At 55.3% G+C, this 20,920-nt stretch overlaps 1 protein-coding gene across 1 annotated transcript; it reads left to right on the top strand.

The window, feature by feature from the left end:
* The first annotated feature begins 317 nt into the window (after positions 1-317).
* BCL3 (BCL3 transcription coactivator) lies at positions 318-9,798 on the top strand. The gene is made up of 9 exons (XM_047791023.1): positions 318-725; positions 2,443-2,596; positions 6,928-7,036; positions 7,264-7,468; positions 7,573-7,661; positions 7,857-7,934; positions 8,443-8,610; positions 8,928-9,045; positions 9,184-9,798. Exons 1-9 carry the CDS (start codon positions 470-472, stop codon positions 9,369-9,371), a joined length of 1,365 nt encoding a protein of 454 aa, XP_047646979.1. The 5' UTR covers positions 318-469; the 3' UTR covers positions 9,372-9,798.
* Positions 9,799-20,920: the final 11,122 nt, after the last annotated feature.

Consider the following 20,920-nt stretch of genomic DNA (forward strand, 5'->3'; position numbering starts at 1 on the left):
GGAGACTGAGCGGCACAGAGATAGAGACCTACAGGCAGAAAGACAAGAGCCCGCAGACGGAGACGGGGGTCCGCAGCCCGCAGCCGCAGGGGTGAGGACCCCGCCACCCAGACCCCGCCTCCTTCCCGCCTCCTTCCCGCCCCCGCCCCCTGCCCAGGCCCAGCCGCCCCGGGCGCCGCGGGGCCGGGAGGGGGCGGGCGCGAGGCGCGGCGCGGGCGGGGCGCTCCGCGGGCTGCACCGCGGGACGGCGGCAGCGGCGGCGGGTCCAGGAAACCCCTGGGGCGGACGGGTGGCCCCGGGGGGGCCGGGGGCGGGGAGGGCGGGCAGCCGGCACCGCCCGGGCCGACAAAAGTCCCTTCAGTTCAGCCGGCGGCAGGGGAAGTCCCGGCGCTCGGCGCAGCCACCCTCCCGTGCCGCCGAGCCCAGCCGCGCTCCGGCCGCCCGCTCGGCCGCCGTCCCCGGCGGCCCCATGCCCCGATGCCCCGCGGGGACCATGGACGAGGGGCCCGTGGACCTGCGCACCCGGCCCAAGGCCGGCGGACCCCCCGGCGCCGCGCTGCCGCTCCGCAAGCGCCCTCTGCGCCCGCCCTCCCCGGAGCCGGCCGCCCCCCGCGGGGCTGCGGGCCCCGCGGTCCCCTCGGATCCCCTCCGCGGTGGCTCCGACGCGCCGGCTGTGCCCGCGCCCCCCCACGGCCTGGCCCGGCCAGAGGCAGTTTACTACCCGGGTGAGTGGCTTTCTCGGGTCAGGGCCGGGTGGGGGCCAGGCAGGGCATAGGGTCACCGGAGCCAGGGCGCAGAGCTCCGACGTAATATTGTGGGCTTCGCTCGGGCAGCTGAGGGACGACGGAAGCCAAGGTGCCAAGGACACAGATAGGAGGTTCCTGGGGAGCTGGGGGCTCAGAGCCTGAGGTCCCAGGGGTACATATACGGGAGTTTCAGGGAGCAGTACCTTGGGACACAGATGTGGGGGTTCTAGAAAGATGGGTGCCAGATAGCCCTGAGGGATAGAGTCCAGGCCCCGAGTGCCACATACAGGGAGCCAGGAGACAGGGCCCAGCAGTACAGATATGGGGTCTCGGGGAATCAAGTCCCGGGAACACAGAATTATACACTCTTAAGGACCCAGATATCTAAGGTTATGAGGAATCAGCACTTGGACCCAAGAAGCTGGGGTTCTTGGCATCCAGATTTGTGGGGTCAAAGGGAGTGGGGGACCAGAGACTGGGCTTCTATGGAGACAGAGATTAAGGACCCCAGGATGTCAAAATCTCAGGAACCAAGATCTCTGGAGACAATGGGAATTAGGAGAGCCGAGGTGGAGCTCTGAGCACCCCAGGATCTGGGAGCACAAGGATCCAAGGAAACTGATCCAGACACCAGGTGTCCTCAGGAGCCAGGGAACTAGAGATCTGGGGCTCTGAGCACCCAGGTTATGGGTGCTTGCAAGTGATCTGTGTTTCCGATGGGGTCACAAGGTCAGGTGTCTTTAGGGGGCTTGGGGACCAAGGAACCTAAGAATTGAGGGCAGGCCTGGGGAGTTCTGGGACTCAAGGATTTAGGGCCGGGAAGCAGAGCCATGGGGTCTCTGGGCAGAAGGCCTCAGGGTGGCAGGGCCTGATATTGGACATATAAGGACCAGGAAATTTGAGGCTTCAAGAATGGGAGCCCCCAAGGCCCCTTCTCTGGATCCTGTCTCCATCCTTGATCTCCAGGAGCCAGCAGCCCTGCCCACAGCTGTGCCCACCTCCCGATTTCCGAGTGACCCCCTCCCAGAGCTGCAGAGACCCCATGGCTAGGGCCACCCATGGCTGGGCCCAGTTTCTGTACCTTCCGCCCCCTCAGGGTACAGCCCTTCAAGCTGTGCAGGAGGAGGCCTGCCACTGCCTTCCGCCCTTTCCCATTCCCTGGGTGAGAACCTGGGCCTCAGTTTTCCCCATCTGTGCAATGGGTGGATATGGATTTGCCTGCCGCCATGGTCCCTTCCAACAGCTTGATGTGAACACTTCTGGCACACTCCCTCGCCCCTCCTGAGCCACCCCCTCCTCAGATTCTGTGCATACCCACCCCATACGGTGCACCCAGTGCCTCATCCTTACTTGTCTCCAGCCACAAATTCACTCCACAAACAGGCCCTGGGGTCCCCCTGCTGGGTGATGCTGGGGGGGGTCAGTCCTTAAGGAACTCTTTGCTCAGAAGGAAATGGGAGTCAGGCAGAAGTAAAGATAAGTGACAATGAGAGTGACCAGGCTTGGGGTCGCAGTGGGGGGGGAGCTGCGGGAGCCCAGAGGAGGGATGTGGTGGGCAGTTTGTCCTGGGCCTTGAGGACTCAGATGCAAAAGGAACTTGGGAAAAAGGGCAGGTGACACAGGAAGGAAGGTCTGGAGTGGGGGGTGGCTTGAGGGTCCGTGGGCTTGGCCCCATGCATGTCCTTTCTTCACCCAGGACCTTTGCTGCCCCTGTACCCCACCCCAACCATGGGCTCTCCCTTTCCTCTGCTGAACCTGCCTACACCCCTGTACCCCGTGGTGTGCTCCATGGAACACCCCCTGTCGGCTGACATCGCCGTGGCCACTCGCGCGGATGAGGATGGAGACACGTGAGTGAGGGGCTGTGTTAATGGATTAATGGAGGAGTAGGGGGTGCGGGGGCCAACCTTCCACCCACCGCAGCCACTGCAGCACAGGGGCGCGCAGGGTGGGCTTCCCACTTAACCTTGACCCGAGTCAGAATCCTGTCTCCGCCGCTGTCTGTGTGACTTTGAGCGAGACCCTTTCCCTCTCTGAGCCTCAGTTTCCTCCTCTAAAAAATGGGCCCCCTGACAGCACTTACCTCCCGGGACTGTTTTTGGAGCAATGGGCTTTAAATATTTAAAAATCAAAATCCAAAGATGAGAAAGAAGGCATTTCTTTGACTTCTTACGTAAATTATACATGCTAACTCCTAGTACTGAGCTTGGCAGATCGTTAAGTGTTCAGTAAGTATTAGTTAATGCTGTTACTATTATTACCACTTTATCTTAAGCCCGGCACACGCATGCCCACGCACATACACACTTGACATAAAAATTGCGCAGAACAAAGCAATGCTCTTAGGACATGGCATCTACCCATTCTAGTCTATTCTAGACTAGTCTGCCGTCGTTTCCTGGTCATACCCTACGAAAGTAATCTGACAGTCTCTTGAGTTGATGTCACAGATTCCATGGTTTTGTCACCCGAAGTTTGAAGGACATGCCTCTGAGCTGCCTGAAGCTGCTGAGAAATCCTGCGTGGGAGCGTTTAGCCCCAGGCCTAGCACAGAGCGAGCACTCAGTACACTTGACCACCATGATTTTTCTTATTCTGGTGACCTCGGTTTGAATCCCAGCTGGCTCCTTTCTCACCCTTTTCTGCCTCAGTTTCTCCCTGTAAACCCAGGGACCAAATGCATATGACAGCCTCCGAAGGCAGAAATGAAACGATTTGTATAAAGCCATGATCTGGGCATAGGACTGGGAACCCACGTGGGCGTGGGATGAACAGGCTGGTTTCTGCAAAGAAAAGGGGGGGCCTCCACCCCTGGCCCCTAGGTGACTTCACATCTCTGAGACTCAGTTTGCCTATCTGGAAATTGGGGCTCGTAATAGCACCTATGACAATTAGGATTCAGTGCAGTGACCTACATACCTACAGCACATAGAACAGGCCCAGGCACACAGTAGGTCTCTGTGCCAACACAGCTCCCTGGGTGGTAGTGTGAGCTCAAGCAGGAGAAAGTGCCTGAAACACATATAAAGGGCTCGCTAAAGCTAGTTCCCTCCCCCTCTGGGCGCCTCTGGGGTCATCCGCGAAATAGGTTTAATTTGTGTCTGTCCCCTGGGGTTGTTTGCAGCCTGTGAAACCTGGGTGCACAAGGCGACCTGGCACGCCAGTCTCCAGCCCCACGCCCCAGCCGCCCAGCCCCGAGCTCCCCCCTCTCCCCCAAAGCAAACACTTCTGCCTCAGCTGCCTGTTGGGGGAAATCCCTTCCCGCAGAACTTGACCGCAGCACAGCTGCTCTGCCTCCCCCCACGTCAGCACCCGTCACTCACTGGCAGCCTCCCCCTCCCGGCGCTCCCTCTAACCTTAACCCCTTCCGCTGGGGCCCGAGACTTTACCGGAATGGGCAGCAGGCGGCGGGCCTGGCGGGGGCGGGGGCGGGGGACACGCTAGGTCCCCAAAAGCAGCCACGCTAAGGTTGGGAGGCAGGACTTACAGGGATGCGAGGGAGGAAGCCCCTCAGGGCATCTGGACATTCCCAGACCTTAGGCACTGGGGAGCTGGAAATCTGGGTCTCCAAGAGAGGGGCGACTCGTTCTGAAACCCAGAGAGCAGAGGGTCCTGCATGCCTTGACCCCAGAGCCGGGAAGGAGCCGGGGGCAGGGCGGCGTGGGGATTTAGAACTCGGAGGGAATGGGGCAGTTCGCATGCGCAAAGAGTTGGGGCCCAAGAGATTTTAGGGGTGCGTGTCAGGAGCCGGGGGATAGGGCTCTGAGCCCTGAAGGGTGGGTTTCTAGCGGGGCCCCCTGGCTGGAGGACTTGGGGTCCTAACCCCCCCCCCTGCCCCGGGATAACTAGATCGCTGTGGGTTGGGCTCCACCCCTTTCGAGGATGGAAGTTGGGGGTGCCGGGGTAGATCCCCAGCGGAACAGGCTTCCCTCCCCCGGGAGCAGGAAGCGGAGCCCCGCCCAGCAGACCTGTTACTGGAAGTCCGAGGGCTGGGCCGCCCCTCCCGTCCCCACTTCCTCCAGCCCCGCCCCACCCCCTGCGGCCCGCGCGTTTATGGGAACTCAGGCCTGGACGGTTTCTCTGAAATCATTCTCTCCTTCTGCCCTCACTTAACCCCGCCCGCCCCGAAGGGGACCCAGGCCGGCTGTCCTGGGAGATACGGCGCGGAAGGGAGCCCTTCTCAGGCCCCCCCCCACCCCACCCCACCCCACACCCGCAAGATTTATTTTTAAACTTGGCTTTCACGGATCAGGATCCAGATTCAGCGTTTCACCTGCACCATCTGCTCCTGGGAGATAGGCCTTCTGGTGGGCTACCCATACGAGGAGAAACTCCAGGCGCTGAAGGGCCATGTGACTTTGCCCTAGCGGCACTGCTAGAGAGATTTGCAATCCAATTTGCAATCCTGGTCAGTTTAGCCCCCACAAAGCCCCAGGACTTCAGGATTTCTGTGTCTCGGGCACCTAGGGTGCTGAATTCGAGATTCGAGATGCAAATTCCGCAACGAGGAGAACTAAGAGGGAACTCTTAGCCAGGCCCTGGTTTGTCAGCAAGGGTGGTGGGCGAGGCAGAAGTTGCCCCAGCAAATGGACTGTAAAGAGAGATCGTGGGGCCTCTGTAACTTCAGTCAGCCTCGTGCCCTCCCTACCCCGTATGGCCATCCCAGATTGCCCTCAGATGGCTTCCAGGTTGGGGCCCTGGGGAAGCAGGCAGGAAGTTTATTGGAAAGTGTTCAGATCAATGCCCGTCGGGGGTGGAGGAAGCAGGATTGGGCGGAGAGAGAAATTAGCCTGCTGCATAGTTTCAACAGGGCCTCAGCCGGCCCACAGGGAATGTGGCAGCTGGAGTGGCCCTCGGAATTGGGGCAGAAGGCTGGGCCTTCTATGCCCACACCAACCAGTCACTGGATGACATTGGGTGGCATCTATGCACCCCACGCCCGAGACCTGGGCAAGCCAGCAGCTCTTTTCAGCAGAGGGTAATTCCCAGAGAGAGCCTGGAGCTGACAGCCTTCCCAGAAGCTGAGGGGATGTGTCCTTCTGTCCAGGAGGGGGGATCTGGGTTGAGCAGCCCAGCCTCCCAACCAGTGTCCCCACCCCAGATCATCCCACCTCCCTTTTGGGCAAAACTTCCTCCATGTTAATACCTTGGGGTTGGAGGCTGAACGTGGAGCCCTTGATGGTGTCGTGTTCCTCCCCACCCATTTCACAGATGAGAAAACTGGCCCAGAGTAGGGTGGGAATGTGGTCACCCGCTTCAAGGATGGCCAGGGATCGCTGAGACGGACTCATTTATTCAATGCGTGCTTGTGGAGCACGTGGTCAGCACGAGCTGCCCTCCTGGGCACTGGGTAGTGATGGAAGCAGACACAACACTCGGCCTTGGCGGAGCTGACATTCTATGGGGGAGACTCAGACAGGAAACAAGTAAACTGCACAATGTCAGGTGATGTGGAGGAAAATAAAGTCAGGGGAAGGGGAGGGGGCAGCTGCCCTACCATTTTAGCAGAGACGCAAATGAGGATAGCTGGCCTCACAGATATGGGAGGGAGAGACTCTTCCAGGCAGAGGGAGCAGCCAGTGCAAAGGCCCTAGGAGGCGAGCATGCTTGGTACGTTTGAGGAACAGCAAGGAGGCTAGTGGCCAGAGCCGAGTGAGGAGAGGGGACGGCGATGAGGTCAAAAGGAATTGAAGAGAGGAAACAAAATCGCTTCGGGGCCTGTGGGCCATAGTGAGGACTCTGGCCTTTACTCTGAGGGTTCTGAGCAGAAAGGGGGCATGACCGGACTTACACCCTTCTAGGAGTTCCCAGTGTGGTGCAGTGCGTTAAGGATCTGGTGTTGCTGCAGCTGCAGTGTAGGTCAGAGCTGTGGCTTGGACTCGATCCCTGGCCCAGGAACTTCCATACTGGCCCAGGAACTTCCATACGTATGCTGCCAAGAAAAGAAATAATAATAATAAATAAAAGCATCCCGCTAGCTGCCCTGTGGGGGGCAGAGAGCAGGGCAGGGTGGATGCTGGGAGGCCAGTGAGGAGGGAGAGGATAATGGCTGAGCCAGGATGGAGGGAGTAGGGGGTGGGGAGCAGGAACTCCTGGAGTGTCTTGCACATTTTGGATTTAGCACTGCTAAGAGTATTGGAGCAGATGTGACCAGCCCCTAATGCCTGTGACCTCCCCCCAGGCCACTCCACATTGCAGTAGTGCAGGGCAATCTGCCAGCGGTACATCGGCTAGTCAGCCTCTTCCACCACGGCGGCCGCGAGCTGGATATCTACAACAACCTCCGGCAGGTGAGCCCGGGGGCCTGGATCTGTTGGAAGAGGGGGCTAGGGACCTGTACTCCTGGGTCCTAGAGGAAGAGCTGGGGCCCCTGACTCTTGAATCTGAGGGAGGAGGCGCTCCAGATTTCTGGTACCTGAGTAAGACTAGAGCTGCCGGTCAGGACTCGGAAATTGTGAGGGAGGTAAGACGCGGACTCACCGCAGGGCACGGTTCCCTCACAGTCTCTGTTCCCCAGACACCGCTACACCTGGCTGTGATAACCACTTTGCCCTCTGTTGTCCGGCTCCTGGTGATGGCTGGGGCCAGCCCCATGGCACTGGACCGCCACGGCCAGACGGCAGCCCACCTGGCGTGCGAGCACCGCAGCCCGGCCTGCCTGCGGGCGCTGCTGGACAGCGCGGCCGGGGGCACCATGGACCTGGAGGCCCGCAACTACGACGGTGAGTACCTACCCGGGCGCAAGGGGCTGTCTGGCAGGACCTGGGGTCCTCCTGAGGCTGCAAAGCCCCAGGCCCAGGTTTACCTGAGTCTCCCTCTCCTTCAGGGCTCACTGCCCTGCACGTGGCAGTGAACACCGAGTGCCACGAAGCCGTGCTGCTCTTGCTTGAGCACGGCGCAGACATCGACGCGGTGGTGAGCGCGCTAGGGCCAGGGGTGGGGCCTAGAGAATCTGGGATGGGCGGGCCCACAGGGCGGGGTTTGGGGGGACGCCCGAATGGGTGGGGTGGGGCTTGAAGTATCTAAGGGGATGGAGATGCTGGACTTAGCGGCTGGGACAACAGCTGCTGGCTGTTTGGAGACGCTCAAAACCTTCCCCCCTTGCCGCAGGACATTAAGAGCGGCCGCTCCCCACTCATCCACGCCGTGGAAAACAACAGCCTTAGCATGGTGCAGCTGCTGCTGCAGGTGCGTACAGCCCCTGCCCATGATCTCTCGCCCACCCCTTCCTCTGGCACCAACAGGCTGTCGCCCCATCCCTGCCACCAACCCCGCCTTCCACTCTGACCCTTCCTTCTAGGCCTCGTTCTGTGAACCCCATGACCTCACACACGCGCGCGCGCACACACACGCACACCCTGAACTTATCCAGGGCCTTTGGTCCAGGCCCCGCCCACCGAGAGTCTTGCTGACCCCGCCTTCCGGCTTTGGCCCTGGCCCCGCGCTATCTTTCCGCTCCGACTCTGTCCACGATCAGGCCCAGACCCTGGACCCTTCCCTTCTCTGGCTCGGTCCCTACTTTGGCTGGGGCTGCCGAGTCCAATTCTAGTTCACTCAGAGCCGAGCCCCCCCCCGCCCCCAATTCCCGCTCCGTTCGGCCCTTTGGTTCCAGCTTCCAATTGGTCCCCACGACGAGGATCTGGCCCCGCCCCCTCCCCGGCGGCGGGGGTCCTGACCCGCCCCGCCCTGTCCGCAGCACGGCGCCAACGTGAACGCGCAGATGTACTCCGGCAGCTCCGCTCTGCACTCGGCGTCGGGCCGCGGGCTCCTCCCGCTCGTGCGCACGCTGGTCCGCAGCGGCGCGGACAGCGGCCTCAAGAACTGCCACAACGACACGCCACTCATGGTGGCGCGCAGCCGGCGGGTGAGGGTGCGGGTTGGTCGGGGCGGGGGGGATGTCTGGGCCCGAGCGCCAGTCGGCGTGGATGTGACGGCTGAGTGAGCACGTGTGCGCGTCTGTGCCAGGGCGTGGAGGCGAGCGGGTGAGCCCGAGTGCGTGGGTGTGAGTTCTAGACTGCAGAGACTGAGGCGCAAAGACAGGAAGTGACTTGCCCCTGCCCCCCCAACACACCGAGAAAGAGGCGGGTCTCCCAGCGCCAGGAGACCCGGGAGAGGGGGAGAGAGGCAGGGCGGTGGGGGCAGAGGTGGCTTGGCGGTTATTCCCCCTGCTTCGTCCTCCAGGTCATCGACATCCTGAGGGGGAAGGCCACACGGCCTTCTCCTGCATCCCAGCCGGAGCCCTCCCCCGACCGGAGCGCCACCACCTCCCCTGAGAGCGGCAGCCGCCTGAGCTCCAACGGTGAGAAACCAGCTCCCAGCCTCCAGCCCCCCAGCCCCCTCCGCCCTCAGAACCCAGGAGTGGGGCGCCCCCAGCCCCCTTCTCCCTGAAGCCAACCTCCCACTGCCCTCACCCATCCTCTGGCTTTTCTTCCCACAGGTCTTCTGTCGGCATCACCACCCTCCTCACCCTCCCAGTCTCCCCCCAAGGACACCCCTGGATTCTCCATGGCTCCCCCCAGTTTCTTCCTTCCTCCCTCATCTCCACCTACCTTCCTGCCCTTTGCCAGGGTCCTGCGGGCCCCTGGCCGGCCGGTGCCCCCCTCCCCAGCTCCAGGAGGCAGCTGAGTGGGATGGGGGGGGCAGATCTCGGACTCATGAGGGGGGACCCTGCTGCCCTGTGGGGTCAGCCCTCCTGCAAACTGTGAAGATCTCACTCTGCCTCCCCCCGCCCCCAATCTTCTGGACCAGGATTTGCACAGAGGCACAGTAACTTCCCCCTCTTCTCAGCACGAATACTCCCCCAGCTGCTCCCCTCACCCAGCCCAGGACTCTTACCCCTCTTATTCTCAGGCACCTGTCTCCCGGCCCCAACCGGCCGGCCGTTCCTTTCCTCCTCCTCTCCCAGAGCCGGTGGAACCAAGGAGTCCCGGCCCTCTGCTCTACCCAGATCCATGAGGAGGGAGAGCCAGGCTGTAGCCAGGCACTGATAACATGTAAATTATTAGGCATTTTGGTCGGATTTCTTTTGTAATAAACTATTTTTTGTACCATATCCCTGGCTTGGCTGGCCCACTGGCCCTCTTTTTTTTTTTTTTTTTGCTTCAGCTTTCTCTTCCTCGAATACCTCTTTCAAGCCCTCTAATTTTTTCTTTTTTTTCTCTTTTCTTTCTTTTTTTTTTCTTTGCCTTTTTAGGGCCAAACCCACGGCAAATGGAGGTTTCCAGGCTAGGGGTCGAATCGGAGCTACAGCCACAGCAACACCAGATCCGAGCCACATCTGCGACCTACACCACAGCTCATAGCAACGACCTACAGCACAGCTCACGGCAACGCCGGGTCCTTAACCCACTGAGCAAGACCAGGGATTGAACCTGCGTCCTCATGGATACTGAGATACTCATGTCAGATTTGTTTCCACTGAGCCCCCATGGGAACTCCTAGCTGGCCCTCCTTGGTGACAAGGGCTGGCGGAAGTGTGTTTGGGTGTGAGCACACCTGGACACAGAGTCCAGCTGACTCCATGAGTGACCTTGTGAGTCTCAGACTGACAACGACCCTGAGTGGGTGACCCCGGGCTGCCTGTGTGTTTGGCTGTAAGTGTCCTGTCATTGTGCCTTTGTTCCCGGGGGTGACGTGATGTGTGACATCTTTCCAGGGGACCCTGTGGGATTCCGTAGAGACCTGGCTACGCGCACGTAAGGGGGTATTTCTGAGGGACTCTGCGGTTTGTCCATCCCTGTGGTACCGCAGCTGACCTCTTGCAACCTGTTGACTCCAGCTGTCTCTGCATCTCTGTGTGTGTGGCATTCTGAGTGTTGCTGACTTTGAGACCACCAGTTACCATGTAATTGTTTCTATGTGACTGCCTCCCTTGATGCGTCACATGTTTCTCAGGGGCTCCAGGACCCCCTGACACACATATATTTTTGACTTTCTGAACATCTCTCTTATGTATCAATCAGGGTTTGCATATATTTCCTTTTGCCACTGTAACAAAACACCACAAATTCAGTGGTTTAAAACAGGACTAACAAGGAGTTCCTGTCGTGGCTCAGCCGTATCTGACTAGCATCGATGAGGATGTGGGTTTGATCCCTGGCCTTGCTCAGTGGGTTAAGGATCCAGTGTCGCCGTGAGCTGTGGTATATATTGCAGCCGCGGCTCTATCCTGTGTTGCTGTCACTGTGGTGTAGGCCAGCAGCTGCAGCTCCAACTCGGCCCCTAGCCTGGGAATTTCCAAATGCCTCGGGTGCGGCCCTAAAAAGACAAAAAACAAACACACACACAAAAAAAACACAAACGCATCCTCTTACAGTTCTGGAGGGCAGAAGTCCGAAATCAGTTTCACTGGGCCAAAGTCACAGTGTCAGCAGGGCTGGTTCCTTCTGGGGATTCCAGGGGAGAATCTGTTCCCTTGCGTTATCCAGCTCCTAGGGGCCACCTGCATCCCTTGGCTGGTGGCCCCTTCCTTGTCTCACTCCAACTCCTTGCTTCCACCTGCACATCTACTCTGATCTCCTGCCTCCCTCTTAGGAGGCCCCATTGATTCCACGGGGCCTACCCTGATAGCCTAGGATAAGCTCCCCGCCTCCAAATCCTTAACTTCCCTTTTACCCTGTGAGGTGACGTTCACAGAGGCCAGGGATGAGGGATCAGGGTGTCATAGCTCCTTGGGAGACTCGATGCAGCCAAACCCAAGCCAAGCAACATTAGCAGGAGGTGGGTATGTGGACCAGGGATTTGGCACAGGAACGTGCCTGTCCGGAGGGAAGGGTGGACGTACAGTATGGGGGAGGGGCATCAGGGATAAGCTGGAACCACCGAGAATGTGCTGGACCCCATGTCAGCACCTCCCCACCCCACCCCCACCCCCGCTTCCAGCCTTGGTGAAATGGGTGTCCTTTGCGAGAAGCTGGCAACCTTCGTCCCGTTCTGTCGGTCTTAGGTGACCACGTGTTCCTGTGTTTCTGGGTGGTGGTGAGTGCTGTTTTTGCAATCTGGGGGGCCTCCCTGGGCCTCTGGGTCTTTACACGTCTTGGTGACTGTGAACATTGCTGCTGCCATGACTACAACATGTTGTATCTGTGGGGCCAAGTGCCTTACCGTTGGGTCCCGTGAATGGCTGTGTATGTGTGTTCGTGTGTGTGTGTGAACGTGCACTTCTGGGTCAGCTCCGACTGGGTGGCCCACATTCACCTGGCCCTCCTGACTTAAGTGGCCATGCATCTTTGTGACCACATACCAGTGCTTCTGACCCTGCCTCTGGGCTATGGTGTCCCTCTAGCTGCCTGACTTGGGAGATACTATGGCGTCTTAGGTCTGCCATTAACAAATGGCCACAAACCAGGTGGCTTGAAGCAGAAATGGATTCTCCCACAGTTCTGGAGGCCAGAAGTCCAAAATCAAGGTGTCAGCAGGGCTACTCTTCCTGCGAAGACTCTAGGGAAGGAGCCTACCTTGCCTCTTCTGGCTTCTGTGGCTGCTGGCATTCCTGGCTTGTGGCCACTTCACTCCAGTTTCTGCCTCCATCTTCACATGGCCTCCTCTGTGTGTCTGTCTTCTCTTCCATCCCCTGTAAGGACAGTTGTCATGGATTTAGGGCTCAGATGACGCAGGATGATATCTTGAGATCTGAACTTGAATTGCATCTGCAAAGACCCTTTTTCCAGATAACGTCAGATTCACAGGTTTGCGGGTGGAGTAGGTCGGGGACATATCTTTGTGGGAGACCGCCACTCCGCCCACTGCAGAGGGTGACCGTCGGGCCCTGCAAGCAGCTGTGCATGAGAACTTCTCATGTGATCGTCCCTCCTCGCAGGCAAGGTCATGTGCAATGGCTGTCTCTCCCGAAGACTCTGGGAGGGCACTTTCCTCTTGCTGCTCCACCCACAGCAGCCAGCATGCTGCCTGCCTGGCAGGGAGCAGATCCTGAGAAGAGATGGTAAAGAGGGTGAGCCCCGGAGTTCCTGTTGTAGCTCAGTGGAAACAAATCTGACTAGTATCCATGAGGATGCGGGTTCGATCCTTGGCCTCACTCAGTGGGTTAAGCATCCAGCATTGCTGGGAGCTGTGATGCAGGTCAAAGACACGGCTCGGATTCCACCTTGCTGTGGCTGTGGCTGTGGCTGTGGCATAGGCCAGCAGCTACAGCTCCGATTTGACCCCGAGCCTAGGTCTATATGCCACCAGTGTGGCCCTAAAAACCAAAAAAAAAAAAAAAAATTGAGCCCTGTGCACTCCCCACCCCACCCCCACTTCTGCTGCCTTACAATGTCTGCAATTCTTTTTTTTTCATTATTTTAAGATTTTTATTTTTTCTATTAGAGTTGATTTACAATGTTCTGTCAATTTCGGCTATATGTCTGTGATTCTTTCTGGCTGTGTCTGGGCCCCTGTCACCCTGTGTGACCAATTTGGGGGTGTGAATATATTGAAAGAAATGCAAATACTGGCAGCCATGTATTGACCTGACTGGCACCCATATTCCAGATGAGGAAAATGAGGCTCAGAGAGAGGCAGTCACCTGTCCAAGGCCAGGTCTGCAGCCTCCCAAACCCACGCTCATGGGCGAGGGGGCCTCTTGCCTCACAGGAAGGGCGTGTGTGGTTTTGTCTCTGATTTTAAGTGTGTGCACATGTGTGTGGAAAGGATGTAGGAGAGCAGGTAGGTGTGTCATTGAGGGCACAGGCCCTGGGTCAGAACTGAGTTTGAGTCCTGCTCTCTGTTCCCTGGCTGTGTGACTTCAAGGTGACTTCACGGCGCTGAGCCTCCGTTTCCTCATCTGTAAGATGGGCAGAAAGCCCGGCTCTCATGGTTGCCGGGCTGATGAGGATCTGCTGCGAGTGGAGGAGGCGCCGGCCCCACTGTCAGCCTGAAGTGTGTGTCTCCTTGTACCTGTGGGTCCAGGCTGCGGGCGATGCGCCTCTCTGCTTGTGAGAAACTACCCCCGGGTTCAAAAGCTGAACCCGGCACTGACCTTGGTAAGTTACTTCTCTAAACGAAGGATCTGGCTTCTCCACACATGGAAATCCCCTCTCGGTCTCCTGACCTTGGGCCTGGGTGCAAGCCCTTCCACACCCAGCCCTCCTCCTCCTGAAGACAGGCTGACTCCGAGGAAGGGGGAGGAGGACCATCTAGAGGGTTTCCGGTCCCCAGCCCCCAACCCCACCCCCACCCCGGGAATTCAACAGGCCTCCCTTACCCACTGCCACCAAGCCTGTTGGCCTGTGAAAGTCCTAGCATTCCAGAAGGAGAAATCATACTTTCAACGCATTTCTCCAGGGCCCCAGCCCCTGTTGCAAAGTCTCCCCTGTCAGCACCACCCTGGATAAACCCAGACGCTCAGCCAGAGACTCTCTCCTCCAAGTGCTTGCGCGAATCTGCCAAATCTTAAAGGCTGGTGCTGTGCCCCCCAAAATGATCTTAAGAGCATGAGAACTAAACAGAACCTATCTGGAGTTCCCCAGTGGCTCAGCAGGTTAAGGATCCAGCATTGTCATTGCTGTGACTCTGATTCTTGCTGTGGCTCAGGTTCGATCCCTGGCCCGGGAACATCCACATGCCTTGGGCGAGGCTGCAGCACATCTGCTGGCTAGGTGTGTTAGCAGTCCCACATGTAAGCCACTCATCCATTTTATTGAAAAGGAAGCAGGCCCCAAAAGGAAAGACACAGACTTGGTGAGTCGGTCGGTCCGGGGTTCTGTGACCCAAGTCACGTCTGTGACCTACATCACAGCTCAAAGCAACGCCAGATCCTGAACCCTGTGGGTGAGGCCAGGGATCCAACCCATGTCCTCATGGTTACTAGTGGGGTTCGTTACCACTGAGCCACGACGGGAACTCCCACTGTGGACCTTATGATCCCATGCATCAAGCAGGACATGGCATCACTTTTATAATATTCCTGCTACCAGAATCTGATCACGAGGAAATGTCAGGCAAAGCCAAATCTAAACATCTTACAGAAGAACTAAGACCTGGTCTTTCATGGCCCAAAACGTCAACATCATGAATCACAAAGAAGGGCTGAGCCGTCGAACCAGAGCCTAAAAAGACATCAAAACTAAAGGCAGCAGGTGACTGGGGAAAAAATGGTTTGCTATAAAGGATAGTTTGGGGACAACTAGTGATTCAAATGATTTGAATATAGGCTGCAGTGACAATGCTAGCCTTGTGTCACTGTGAAATGTCCTGCCGTGGGGAGCTTCTGCTGTGGTGCGTCGGGTTAAGGATCTCTGCGATGGCTCAGGTTCCATCACTGGCCCTGGAACTTCCAAATGCCGAGGATGTGGATGAAAAAGAAAAAAAACATGTCCTGCTTGTGCTAACCATACTGTGACTGTGGAAGAGAATGTCCTTAGATGTGGAAATACATACCCAGAGTATTTAGGGGCAAAGAGGTATAATGTCTAGAACTTACTCTCAAATGGTTGGGGTGGGGGAGGGGGGAGTTGGGGAGCAAATGATTAAGCAAGTTGTTAACAACTGATGAGTCTGGGCGAAGCATATACAAGAAGCCTTTGTCCTGTTCCAACTTTTCTCTAAGTTTTAAATGATTTCAAAAAAGAAGGGAATGCTTGCAAATAAAAAGTCATGGTTTAAAAGTCTATGGTTTTAAGGCTCTGTGTTTCTAAGAGTATCTAAGTCGGTGGATGCGTTTGTGCTGAGTTTGGGGAGTTAGGAGGGTGAATTTGCTGCTCCAGACACTGCCTTGGGGTGTGACCCGAGCCTTAGGGTATGGCTAAGGTCTAGGGGTGTGGCCAGAGTCTCAGGAGGCATGGCCTGGATGAGGGGCCGGCCAGATCCCGACGAGCGTTCAGGATCTTGGGGCGTGGCCAGAGCCTCAGAGGTGTGGCCAGGGTCCTGCGGGCAGGGTCAGAGAAACTCTGCTCCCAAGGGAGGAGGTACATCTATGCTTAGCGCGTCCTCTTGTGGCTGCTTTGTGAACAGCTTTATTGAAATATAAGCCAACTATTGAAAAGTGTCAGAGTTGTGAAGTCATCACCACAATCAAATTTAAGACATTTCTTCACTCTAAAAAGAAGCCCTGGGAGTCCCCTCCGTGGCGCAACAGGATCTGCGGCGACTTGGGAGAACTAGGTCGTAGGTTCCATCCTTGGCCCAGCACAGTAGGTTAAGGATCTGGCGTTGCCGCAGCTGTGGCTTAGGTCACAACTATGGCTTGGACTTGATCTCTGACCTGGGAACTCCATATGCCACGGGGTGGCCAAAAAATGAAAAAAAAAAAATTAAAAAAAAGAAACCCCAGAGTTACCTTTGTGGCTCAGCAAGTTAAGAACCCGACAGGAGTTCCCGTCGTAGCTCGGCAGTTAATGAACCTGACTAGCATCCGTGAGGACGCAGCTCCCGGCAATGCTGGATCCTTAACCCACTGAGCAAGGCCAGGGATTGAACCTGAATCCTCATGAATACTAGTCAGATTACTTTCCACTGAGCCACGATGGGAACTCCCCCCATCTTTTTTCTTTTTTCGGCCACACCGGCAGCATATGGACGTTCCTGGGCCAGGAGTGGATCAGAGCTGCTGGCCTACACCACAGCCACAGCCACACCGGCTCTGAAGACGCATCTGTGACCTATGCCACAGCTTGTAGCAACTCTGGATCCTTAACCCACTGAGTGAGGCCAGAGATCAAATCCGCATCCTCACAGAGACAACATCTGGTCCTTAACCTACTGGGCCACAATGGGAACTCCCCTTTATCCATTCGCATTTGAGGGACATTTGTTTCCACAAATCTTTGTTGTGGGTATATGTCTTTAATTATTTGCCGTACATGTATGTAGGCATGGAATTCTAAACATTTTGAGGAACTGCCACATTTTCCAAAACAGCTGAACACTTTATCCCCATCAGCAGTTTCTGAGGGTCCCGGTTTCTCGACAGCCTCTCCAATACTTGTTATCGTCTGTCTTTTTGTGTACAGCCTTTCTGGAAGATGTCAAGTGGGATCTGTGGTTCTGATTTTCATTTCCCTGATAATGATTTTTTCAATTATCTTTTCATATCATCCACTTCTTTTTTATCCACTGTGCAACTATATGACCTCTTAACCAGTCTGCCACATTTGGTCCAGCTTTTTTATTTTTATTTATGTATCTTGGGTCATGCCCACAGCATGCGGAAGTTCCCGGGCCAGGGGTCGAACCCATGCCACAGCAGTGATCTAAGCCACAGCAATGACAATGCTGGATCCTTAACCACTAAGCCACAAGGGAACTCCCCAGATTTTTTAAATGAAAGCATCTACGATATTGTTGAAGTTCGAGTGTATCCTCACAGTCCATCTTCTTTCTTCCATGTCCTGCCTTTAGGACTCAGCATTACCACCCAGGGTTTCATATTATTTTCACATCCAGTGCATCCCCAAATAATAGAGCGCATTGATTTTGCAGGTTTTCTTACTTGGTATCAATGACATTGTGTTTCACTCATCTTTCTGCACTTGCTTTTTTTTTAATTCATTGTATTAGTTTCCTGTTGCTGCTATAACAAAAGACCCCATATGCAGGGAGCCGAGGAGATGCAGGGACTCAAGGAAGGGACCTTGCCTGACGGCAGAAAAACCTGAAGGCAGGTTCCTAACCAAGGAAGGGAGCTCACCTTAACGGTGCAAGCCGAAGGTGGGCTTCTGGTCAGGATAAAAGCCTGCCTGAATGGTGAAAAACCGAGGGCAGGCTGAGGCCTGCCTGTGCGGTGCAATTCCGAGGGCAGGCCTCAGATTACACAGCTCTCATGTTGACGTTGATGGGGAAGAATTGGGGCTTTCCCGGGAAAACAGTTTCCATGTTTGCGCCGGAGAACATGGATTGTTTCTTGGGTGACCTAGTCTTTCCTGCTGTTTTACTTGTTATTCAGTTTTTCCTGTTATTTGCTTATTATTCTTATTTTCCATTCTTATTTTCCTGTGGTGATTTGTGATTTAACAAAATTACAGAAATAATATAATAAGAATTTCATCCTGAAGGACTTTCCCCTATTCAAATCTAATCTAATTAAAAACACAGTGTTTATCTACTAACTAGTTATACAGTAAGCTTTAGAGTTAGGATTTTAATAAGGTTCATAGAGGTTAGACATATATTATTCATGATTAAAAAGACAATCAGTTGCCTTTGATTCTCTAAGAGACTTTTAAGTTTTAGTTAATTAAAGTTGATTTATAGTTTCTCATACTGTCTTCCCACCACGACGCTTTGAAGATAAGCACTAATCTAAAAACACGATTTGTAAATCCTTATGTGTAGCCTTTTTTAACTGTTAAAGATTAGCTAACCACAAGATGCTTTGTCCTGAATCTTCTTATTTTCACATGATGTTTTGTACTCATGATGTTTTGGGCTTATCGATCTTAGTTTTAATTAAAGATCTTAGAACGTAATCATAACTACTGCACCGTGTGACCAGGAAACATAATCTCAAAGTTAACCTTTAGAACTTAACCTTTAGGTGGTGTACTTTTAACATGGTGACGTAATCTGTAATTAAAAACTGTCTATGTAAACAATCATCTATACCAATAAAATCGAGCAGTCCAGCGCTCTGAAAAAGAGACAAAGAGGCTGTCTCCGTGTGCATTCGCCGACACTGTCCATCCCCGACAGGGTGCGCATCCCTGGCCGCTGGAGCTGGACTCCGGCACCCACACCGAGTGGCTTCAGACAATAAATTTATTCCCTCACAACTCTGGGGAGGAGGAGCCCCAATTCAACTTATTAGCAGGGCTATGCTCTCTCTGAAAGCTCTAGGGGAGAATCCCTCTTGCCTTTCCTACTTCTGGAACTTGTCAGCCATCCTTGGCCTTCCTTGCTCTATAGACGCGACACTCCAGTCTCAGCCTCCATCATCGCATGGCTGTCTCCCCGTGGGTGTACCTGTGTCTGTCTCCAAATTTCCAGTGATATTGAATTTGGGGCCCATCCTAATTTGCTATGACCTCGTCTTAACTTGGTTACACCTGCAAAAACTCTATTTCTAAACAAGGTCACATTCACAGGAAATGCAGGGGGGGCACTCTTCAACGTAGGATGCTCATCATTATGTTTTGTTTTGTGTTTTAGGTCCGCACATGCAGCATATGGAAGTTTCCAGGCTAGGGGTCCAATCGGAGTTGCAGCTGCCAGCCTACGCCACAGCCACAGCCACGCTAGATCCGAGCCAAATCTGCCACCTATGCCACAGCTTCCATCCAGGTCATCCCTTTGAACGGCCGTGCAGGAGTCCTCTGGGTAAAGGATACCACACTGTGTTCATTCTTTCTCTGATGATGGACACTCGCCTTGTTCCCAGTTTTTTCTCCATTTCGGACAGGACGGCAGTTAACATCCCTGAATATATCTCTTGGAGTCTCTCAGCACAGTATTTTTCAAACTGCCCAACAAGATCCATTAGTGGGTTGTGAAATCAATTTAGTGGGTTGCAAACACAATTTTCCCATTAATGAAATGAAGTTAAATAGAAAAGAAGATATCAGAGTGCATGCACACAGGCAGGGGGAGGCCGACCCTGTGAAGCAATCTGTTTCAGGTGTTTCACACCCCAATGTGAGCAAAGGTGTTTATGAGCCACGGTGCTGAAAGATGGAGCTGGCAACGGACTTGCCCTGCCAAGGCTTGGATGGCTGCTGTCAAATTACTCTCCAACCTAATTCATCCACAGGCCAATGGGGTTTCAACCTATTTCACAGAGGTGTAACTGAGGCTCAGAGAGGGCAGGAAGGCAAGAAGCTGGGAGACAGAACCCTCCATCCTGACTGAAAAGATGCAAAGACCCTGTCTCTGCTTAGTCTGAAATGCAAATTTGAAGATTCCAAAATTTCACAAGTTAAGGATTCTCAAGTTCTAAGAGATAAGGGGTAGGTACTGAGGAGGGTGCCATGAGCCTCAGCCTCAGCCTCAGCTCTTTTTTTTTTTCTTTTTTTCTTTTTTCTTGTTTTGTCCGCCCTGCGGCATATGGAGCTCCCAGGCCAGGGATCAGATCAGAGCTGCAGTTGCAACCTATGCTGCACCTTTGGCAACACCAGATCCTTAACTTACTGTGCCACGCCAGGATGGAACCTGCGTGCCAGTGCTCCAGAGACACCATCGATCTGGTCTGTGCCACAGCAGAAACCTCTCAGTTCTCATCCCCCTCCTTCCTCAAAGAGTTTTTGAGAATTCAGTGAGAAAATGTAAAGCCTGAAACCCACGGCCCGACACAGAGTAATTGTTCAATAACCGTTAGCTGTTACTATATCACTCTGATTAGAAATTCTGTAGGTATGCGGATATTTGTAATCTGTCCTCGTCCAGGTCTCCTGGCCAGAGCGTAGCCAGGACGCCCAGGGTCGTGGCCTGGATCCCGTGGGAGAGGAGGGATGGTCCGGCCCACAACGCCCCCTGGTGGCCCCCCAGAGGACTGCAGGGTCTCGGCCGAGGCTACAGGACGCCGGGCCGTTGGCGGGGGTCGGAACCACGCCCCTCCAGCCCTTCGCAGGCCAGCCCTGCCTGGGCCTCGGGATTCAGGAACCCTATCCTCCCGCTTCGTCCCCTAAGGACCCAGAAGCCCCCACCCCCTTTGTAAATCTGGGTGTCTCATCTCCAGCTTGATTTCTTGCAGGCGCCTGTCATCGGGACCCAGGAATTAGGTCCCGGCTCTCTCAGACACCCTTCTCCCCCACTCCAGCTCTCAGAGGACTCAGGGGTCTGGGCACACTGCGTTCCTTCTTGGGGACAAAGGGACCGTACTATCTCTCTAACATTTAACCCTAGAAAGTTCAGCTCTCTGACCTTTAATCCCGAGCGACGACCAATGAGCCACACCTTCCACCGCAGCCCAGGAAAGTTACGTCCCAACCCCAGCTCCCTTCAGGGTCTGGATAGCTAAACTCCCAGCCCCACTCTGGCATCCAACAAGTCCCAGGTTTCCCCCACCCCCTCCAGTGCCAACTAGGGACTCTCCGCCCTTTCAGAAGGGGCCCAGGTATCCTACCTGCAATTTCTACCCGCTTGGGAAGTCCTATCGCCACCCACCCAAGCCACCCCATCCGGCTCTTCTTTGGGGATCAGATATTACAATCCCATCTAGAGGGAACCCAGTTGTCAAGAGTCCCCAGCCCCTGCCCCCTCTGGTGTCACAGGTACCGGCAGGTCCCTTCCCGGTTCTCCAGGGCCTG

Source organism: Phacochoerus africanus, chromosome 8, assembly GCF_016906955.1.
Source record: "Phacochoerus africanus isolate WHEZ1 chromosome 8, ROS_Pafr_v1, whole genome shotgun sequence".
In the NCBI taxonomy this organism is placed as follows: domain Eukaryota; kingdom Metazoa; phylum Chordata; class Mammalia; order Artiodactyla; family Suidae; genus Phacochoerus; species Phacochoerus africanus.

What these genes read in the sequence shown, in the direction of transcription:
- BCL3 (XM_047791023.1), top strand. Translation starts at nt 470, where the DNA reads ATGCCCCGATGCCCCGCGGGGACCATGGACGAGGGGCCCGTGGACCTG. An exon ending in TGGTGCAGCTGCTGCTGCAG is followed by an intron (nt 7,935 to 8,442) that starts GTGCGTACAGCC and finishes CCCTGTCCGCAG; the next exon opens with CACGGCGCCAACGTGAACGC. An exon ending in CAGCCGCCTGAGCTCCAACG is followed by an intron (nt 9,046 to 9,183) that starts GTGAGAAACCAG and finishes TTCTTCCCACAG; the next exon opens with GTCTTCTGTCGGCATCACCA.